Here is an 8,707-nt window from a genome sequence, read left to right as displayed (position 1 = left end):
TTAAGTTTAGTTGTGGTGTCTCCAAGGGAAGGTGACGTGTCCTGTAGAACTTCTGTGTCGATTATGTTTTTCCTTCTGGAAAGCCAGTTACCTTTGAGAGATGCCTTTGAGAGATGCCTGTGAGAAACGCCCATCCCCAATCCTCACTTCCGTCCAAGACCATGCCTGTCAGAGCTTTCAAGGGCTTGTTCCCGCTTTGAGAGATGCCTGTGAGAAACGCCCGTCCCCAATCCTCACTTCCATCCAAGACCCCGCCTGTCAGAGCTGCAAGTTTTATAACCTGTGTGGTTTCTGTTTTTTATTTTAATGTAGCACTACAGTGTTCCATTAGCTTTCGTTTTACTTTAAGAAGATGGGATTTTGTGTGAGATTTAAAATTAAGACTTTTTTTTTAAATTAAGACCTTTTAATAAAAGCAATTAGGTTGAATTTTGACCATTTTCAGTTGGTCAGTCATAAATTCCTTGACTACTAATTAAGTACCCTTTATTCGACATACTAAAAATAGAAGACTTCTGTCCTCTAGGCAATTTGAGTCTTAACTATGAAGTAAGATTGACATGAAATGACTAGAGCACTCATACATACATACATACATACATACATATGTAAACACAAGAACAGTATGTAATTAATCTTGTGATTTAGACTTTTATGGTTATAAGAATTCTGATGGTTATTCTTTCTCTGGTGTGTGGAATGAGTTCTGAATTTTTTTTTCTACCAGGTACTGGGGCATCCTGCATCTATCCTTTGCTTGGAGCAACCTTAAATGGCTGGTATTTCCTTGCAACAGAAGTGGATGATATGTGCTTCAACTATGCAAAGAAAAATGTGGAACAGAATAATTTATCTGATCTCATAAAAGGTTAGCCCCACAGAATAAATGTAAATTTTCAAACCTTACTTATGAATCTGTTTTTATAATTTAACATTTAATTAATTAATTAACATTCTTTAATATTTATCTTTAATACTCAGGCTTTGATAATTTATCAAAATCTAGTACATAGTAATTCTGTTTTAGTACAAGAATTAGCTTTGAGATAAATATACTAACTGTACAAAATAACCTTGTTAAGATGATAAAAGGTCCACTTAAAAGTTCTATGTTATCAGAAAACAATTGTAAAGATTAGTACAGTACTCTCAGTTACGTTAAAGACAATTGTCTTAAATGAATCATTTTGGTGCAGTGTTTGATGTTCAAAATAAAATATTATAACAATGTGAACTGGGCAAAAATTATGTTAAAAGGAAGAAAGCTATACCATCTTTTTAATTTCAGTATATGCATTTATAGTAGAAGTAGTCAAATCTCTTTAAGGATTAGCTACTTTTTAATCTTTACACCTATTATGTAGAAAAGGCTGTGAAGTTGGTTTTGGTTTTGTTTTGTTTTTTGGGGGGTTTTTTATGGGTTTTGTTTTGGTTTTAGGGGTTTTTCATCCTTAAAGATAATATAACTCTTTAAGAAATGAGTTTTCTTCATTTTTAAAAGGCTGCTTCTTACTGCTATTGTTATGTGCTATTGAGTTGACTGAAACCAACTCATAGCTGAACCTTCCAGCAGGTTTTCAGAGATTGTAAATCACACAAGAGGAGCATGCCCATTTTTCTCCTGTAAAGCAGCTGGTAGATTAGAACTGTGTGCCTTTGGATTGGCAGCACAGCTCCTTGCCCATTAGGCCACCAGAATAGTGTTACACTCATCAGTGTAAGGAGAGATACTTATGTTATTAATGCATTTATTTTCATTATCTTTGTTATGTAACAAATTATTCAATAATTCAGCAACTTTAAACAAACATTTAATTGGTTCATAGTTTCAGTGGTTTAAGAATTGGGACAGGCTTAGCTTTTTGGTTCTGATTCACAGTCTCTTGGGAGGTCGTAGTCAGGATATCAGTTAGAGATGCAGTTATCTGAAGGCTTGAGTAGGGGTACAGATTTGGTCCAAGATGGCTTGTTTCCATGCATGTTGGAAGGAAAAGCCTCTATTTATTGCCATATGGCTTTCTCCATGGAATTGCTTGAGAGTCTTCACAGCATGTCAGTGTTTTACCCTAGAGGATGTCATTCAAGAGATAAAGCAAGTTCCCAAGAATACTACAGTGCTTTCTTTAGCTTAGGGTCAGAATGATACCAGATCACTTCTAACATACTCTCTTTGATGGAGGTTAGTCACTAAGTCTAACCTATACTATACTCTTGGGTTTGTTGTTGTTATTTGTCTGAGTCAGAACGACTCATAGTTGACCTACTAGAGTTTTTAGAGACTGTAAATTGCACAGAAAGAGATTGCCCATCTTTCTCAGAGCAGCCAGTGGATTCAAATGATCTATCTGCCTTTGAATTGGCGGGACAGCTTCTTAATCACTAGGCCACCAGCGCTCCCTGTAACTTAATCTCTGGACATGAGAAATTAATAAACTCTTGCCTGTTGACTGGAGGAGTGTCAAAGAGTTTGTGAACTTATTTTAAAACTACCACAGAATTAATATTTTTCTTCTAGTGGTAAAAGTACCCCAGAAGACACTCCTGATGGATGCTCTTAAAGAAGAATCTGAGATAATCTATGATTTTTGCATGTGCAACCCTCCCTTTTTTGCCAACCAGTTGGAAGCCAAGGTAAAATGTATTCTGCTTTAAAGCAATTTAATATTTATCTAAGTTTGCTTTGCAGAGATAAGATCAGCTTTTATTTTGGAAGCTGTCAAGATTCTTTTGATTTCTTTCAAGTGCCTGCAAGCCTCATTCAGACTGACTTAACAAAATCTTACATATATGAGAAGCCCAGTCACAGTATAGAGTTTAGGAACAGTTTAGGAACAGTTTGATCAAGATGTTCACAGGACTGCCAAGTCTAAAGCTTTTAGTTTTTTCCCAGGCTCTAACTTGATCTTTGGGTTGGATTTTTTCCCTCAGACTGGTTTAATCATGGTGGAGTAATACCTAGAAGAAGGTAGAGTTTATTCCTTCCCTAAAACATTGAACATTAGGTTTTTCTTCTAGTTGAATCCATTTATATCACAGTCTACCCCTGAACTGGTAATCCTGGTTTAGTAGGGATGTCACTATTTTTACTGCTACCTCTCGTTTGATAGTAAGCAAATGTCTAATTTGATCTTTTCCACTTCAAATGAAAAAAAAATTGTTACTTAATAGGGAGAGAGACAGACAAGATAAAAAGAACTGGTATTTTTATAAGTATAAAATGCTGTAAAGAACTCTGATTTATTCTACGTTTTCCTTTATCTAGTAAACCCTTTTTATAGATAAAGTTTGGACAGTATTAATCAGATGGCACTAAGGTATGTATGCTTAAAAACTTTGAAAAGATAAATTGGTTTTAGATTCAGCTACCTTAAAGTACCTTTTGCACACTTTATACAACAAAATAAATTCCACATGGATTACTTTGGTTAGAAACTGAAAAAACTGTATAAACAATACTAGTATTTCAGATTTAAATACAAACTTTTAAGAAATCTTAATTCTAGCCTTTGATGCGGACAGATGAGTTACACAAACTAAAATTGTGAAGGCTTCCACATTGCTGATATGCTGAAGCTTTGATACCACCAGAAATATCTAGGATGGACAGATTTCACTGGTGCTTCCAGACTAAGATAGTCTAGAATGCAGGCCTGGTTGTTCACTTGAGCTCTTAGGAGCCCTTTGAATAGCAGCTAAACAATATCTGACGTAGTGCTTGCAGGTGAGCTACTGAGGGTGGAAGACACTCAGTTGACTGCTATAGTGTGTACTACATTCCTGAAATTAATAAGTTAAACTTTTAACTACTAAAAGACCTTCATTTCCTGATGTGGCAAGACTCACAATAAGGAGAAACAGCTGCAAGCTTCAGTTAAACACATTGCTGCAAATGACAGCAAATGTGTTTCTAAGCACGGTCATCAAAAAGTGTGTGGCAGTGTGTTAATAACTGGTACATAGGATAATCTAGACAACTTGAAAGTTGTCAAAAATGAAGTGGAATATATAAAGATTAGCATCACCATTGCGATGGACTGGTATTGGCCATTCTAACTCAGGCAATCATATGATCTACTGTGCTGGGAATGACAGCTTGGAGAGAAGTGGTGTATTTATTATCAAAATGAACATCTCATGATCTCTCCTGAATTATAGTGCTGTCAATGACAGAATGGTATCCATATGCATACAAGAAAGACCTATTATCTAGACTAACCATTAAAGCCAAAGATGATAAAATCGAGTTTTCTACAAACTCCTATAGTCTGAAATTGATCAAAGATCCATTAATTATCACTGGTGACTAGAGTGCAAAATTTAGAAACAAGTATTGATAGTCAGAAAATATGGTCTTCATGATAGAAGTGAAGCCAGAAATTGCATGATGGAATTCTGTATGATTAATGGCTTAGTCATTACAGATAGCTCTTTTTAAAAAATGTAAAGATCATTTTTGATCCATTTTGATTTAATTTTTCATTTTACTGTTAACTAGGCATGTAATAAATATTTAAATATAAAATAAAAATAATAGGAAATATAATTGATAGTCTCTGGTATATTTTTTGTGCATGATCCTTGAAACAGAAAACAAAAAAAATTGATATATTACGTTAAAAAGGTAGAGGTCTTTGCATGTTTAATTACAAAGATAGATGATAAAATGTGGAAAAGTTATTTACCTGAAGAATGTAGTCGTTAATACATAATTTTGCATTGGCTATCTGACTTCCGCTTTCAGTATGGCTTATACCTCATTATGAAAACAAAAATCTTTACAGTTGAACCAATAAATAACATCATGATCATGCTAACAGAAGAAAAGATCAACATAGTCAAGAATTTCCTTCTACTTAGGTGTACAGTCACCATTTATGGAAGCAAAAAAAAAGAAATCAAAGACATATTTCATTGGCCAGATCTGTTGTCAAAACCGTTTAAAGGCTAATGTGTTCCTCACCATGTCATTTTCAGTAGCTTTGCATGCTTATGAAAGTTGGACAGTGAATAAAGAATACTGATGAAGAACTGATGCCTTTGAATTGCAGTGTTAAAAGAATATTGACTTTACCATGGACTCCCAAACAGCAGACAAATCTGTCTTGGAAGAAGTGCAACCAGGGTCCTCCTTAGAGGCAATGAAGTTTTGTATCACATCCTTTGCATAGTGTCAGGAGGGGCCAGTCCTTGGAGAAGTGGAGGTCAGCAGAGGAGAGGAACACTCTAAAAAGAGGAGGATTGACACAGTGACTATGGCAGTGGGTGTGAGCACAGCAGAGATTGTAGGGATGGCCCAGAATCAAGCAGGATTTCCATCTGTTGCAGGCTTGCTGTGAGTCAGAACCCACTTGATGAAACCTAACAAGTATCCATAACAACATGACTTTCAAATCTTACGGTGTTAGAAATCTAGCATAGTATTTGGGATATAAATGATGTATACTTTCTTTCTTAGAATAAATAAGACTTGATTCTTAAAAATTGTGACCATTTTTTACTTGGATTTTGTTGTTCAGGGAGTAAACTCTCGGAATCCTCGAAGACCCCCACCTAGTTCTGTAAACACTGGTGGTATTACAGAGATCATGGCAGAAGGAGGTGAATTGGAGTTTGTTAAAAGGATCATCCATGACAGTTTACAACTTAAAAAAAGGTTAAGGTAAGGGGCTTATTAAAACATGGACATATTTTCCCCCTTTTCTCTTCCCCTGTGTTCTTCCAGAGAAGACCATCACTCAGGAAAACTAATTATAATGTCTAAAGAATAAACAGATTAAAATTGAAAAAGATATCCAATTCAGCAGTCTGCAAGATCCTCCTCTGAGATTGTGCTCATGCTGTTAATTGACTTGTATTCACTATAATATCTACACTACGTGGTAGAAAGAGGAAATACCATATGATTGTATTGCTCCCATTAATATGGTACTGTAATGGAACAAAACTGATTCCAATATGGCTTTTGATTAGAAAACAGATGGGTTCCGATCTGTCCATGAACCAGAATAAATTTGTTGCCTGGTCCTTAAAGCAATTTATGTTCTTGGATCCAGCCTCCCAAACAGTGACAGATGTGAGGACATTGAGCTGTCACGAACTTAATGACGGAAAACTGAATTCACTAACCAATTCTATGGGAGTGTTAAGGCTATTCTTTGTTAAAAGCTTATTATTTCAGACGACACACTTGTCATTAAGCAGCATAAAGTACTCAGAGGTATTTGTCTCACTTCTCACCCTCCCATGTGTTGATAAAGTGGTGGATAATGTGGTAGTTCAAAACTAAAAGGGCTTTTGACCCTTGGATTTTGCCTTGGGACATATACACGATTTCTTTTTTCATTTTTAATTTATAAATGTTTAGAGCTATGCAAGAGGAGCAGTGGTGGCATAATGATTTTCCACTCAACTACTAACCGGAAGATCAGCGATTTGAACTCACCAGCGTGGTGATCAGTCTCCCTAAAAATTACAGTTTAGGAGACCCTTATAATATGGTTCTGCTCTGTACTATGGGGGTCACTCTGAATGAACGCCATACAACACACAGTAACAACAAAAAGGTGCCTGTTTAAGTAAAAGGTCAATTCCAAAATCAACAGGTGGTCCTAATTTATTAAATGTGTGTCCTTCCAAGCATGATGTCCTTCTCCAGGGACTGATCCCTTTTGGCCACATGCCCAAGTATGTGAGACGCACCTTCAAAATCCTTACCTCTCAGGAGGCAACCGCTTGGTTTTATCCTCTCAAGGATAGGCTTGTTTATTCTTTTGGCAAGTCCTTGGTATGTTCAAGACTCTTCTTCAGCACCACAACTCAAAGACATTGATTCTTCTGTCATCCTTAGTCATTGTCCAGCTCTCTGATGCATAGCAAGTAATTGTGAAGACCATGGGCCTGGATCAGACCCACCTTAGTCTCTAGACTGACATCATTACTCTTTAGCACTTTGGAGATTTTACAGTGTCTCTTGATTTCCTGACTGCTGGTGCCAAGAGTGTTGATTGTGGAGCAGAGCAAGCTGAAATTGTTAACAACCTGTCATGCCACTACCAATTGGCCCTGGGTGTGAATCTTTGTTTTCTTAATGTTGAGCTTCAATCCATATTGAAGACTATAGTCCTTGACTTTGTGCAGGTCCTCCTCAGTTTCAGCAAGCAAGGTTGTATCATCTGCATTATGTAGGTTATTGATGAATCTTCCTCCAATCCTAATGCCACATTCCTCCTCATAAAGCCCAGCCTCCTGAATGAACAGTTCTGCATATAAATTGAAAAGGTATGGGAAAAGGATCCATCCCTGATGCACTCCTTTTCTGATTTTGAACCATGCAGTGTTTCCTTGCTCTGTTTTGAGGACTGCTTCCTGGTCTGGGTATAGGTTTCTCAGCACAATCAAGTGCTCTGGGATTCCCATTTTCCACAACATTAGCCACAACTTGTCATGACTCAGACAGTCAAACACCTTTGCATAGTCAATAAAACACAGATAGACTCTCCACATGTATTCTTTGCTTTCAGCCAAGATCCCTCTGACATTGGAGATAATATTTCTAGTGCCACAGCCTTTTCTAAAGCTGGCTTGTATTTCTGGTAGTTTTCTGTCAATGAACTGTTCCTGTTTTTTTGTTTGTTTTAATAATCTTCAGCAAGGTTTTCCTTGTGTGTGATATTAGTGATGTCATTGCTTGTTGTTAAGTGCCGACACGTTGCCTATGACTCATAACAACCCTGTGTACAACAGTTGTGAAGCCTGCCTTGTCCTGAGCCAGTCTAACTGACTCTGACACACCTACCCCTATTGACCCAGTTACTATATCAATACATCTAATTTGGGATCTTCCTCTCCTGTACTGATCCTCCACTCTTCCAAGCATGATGTCCTTCTCTAAGGACCCGTCCCTCTCGGCCACGTGCCCAAAATATGTGAGATGGAGTTTCAGAATCCTAGCCTCCAAGGAAAAACTTGGTTTCATCTGCTCCAAGACCTAGCTATTTATTTTCTTGGCAGTCAGTTGTATGCTTAAGACTCTTCTCCAACACCAAAACTCAGAGATATCAATTCTTCTTCTGTCATCCTTAGTCATTGTCCAGTTCTGTGATGCTTAGGAAGTAATTGCAAAGACTGTGGCCTGGATCAGGCGCACCTTAGTCTCTAGGCTGACATCATTGCTTCTCAGTACTCTGAAGAGGTCCCTGGCAGCAGATTTTCCTAATAAAATTTGTCTTTTGAGTTCCTGAATGCTGGTGCTAAGAGTGTTGATTGTGGAGCCAAGCAAGCTTAACAGTCTCAATCTTTTCTCCACCCATCATGGTGTTGCCAGTTTGCCCGGTGGTTAGAATCTTTGTCTTTTTGATGTTGAGTTTCCATCCATATTGAAGATTACAGTTCTCGAACTTTAGCAGCGTTTCAGGTTCTCCCCAGTCTCAGCAAGCAAGGTTATCCATGCTCTGTTGGATCACCTGGTTTTTTGTTTTGTTTTAATGGGAATAAATATGAATCTCTTGTAGTCAGTTGACCTGATAGTTGTCCTTCAGATTTCAACACCCCTAGGGCTTCATCTCTCCAGAGATGAAATTACAATGAAATGTGCAAGGAGTTGGAGTCAGAAAATCAAAAGGGCTGAACTCGCTCAGCATTTCTTAAGCTCAAGGAACTGAAGAACAAATTCAAACCTCGGGTTGCTATAATCAAGGATGCTTTTGGC

At 37.3% G+C, this 8,707-nt stretch overlaps 1 protein-coding gene across 1 annotated transcript in view; it reads left to right on the top strand.

The window, feature by feature from the left end:
• The window catches only part of METTL16 (methyltransferase like 16), an 85,661-nt gene that overhangs the window by 36,560 nt on the left and 40,394 nt on the right, over positions 1-8,707 (top strand). The window contains exons 3-5 of the mRNA XM_006891037.1: positions 728-868; positions 2,516-2,631; positions 5,517-5,659. Of these exons, the coding sequence (XP_006891099.1) occupies positions 728-868; positions 2,516-2,631; positions 5,517-5,659 (400 nt within the window). The remainder of the gene's footprint in view (positions 1-727; positions 869-2,515; positions 2,632-5,516; positions 5,660-8,707) is intronic.

Source organism: Elephantulus edwardii, unplaced genomic scaffold (assembly GCF_000299155.1).
Source record: "Elephantulus edwardii isolate Elephantulus edwardi_28Jun2011 unplaced genomic scaffold, EleEdw1.0 scaffold00094, whole genome shotgun sequence".
Taxonomy (NCBI): Eukaryota; Metazoa; Chordata; class Mammalia; order Macroscelidea; family Macroscelididae; genus Elephantulus; species Elephantulus edwardii.
Note: the sequence above shows the minus strand (reverse complement) of the source record. Positions and strands in the feature narration are given on the sequence as shown.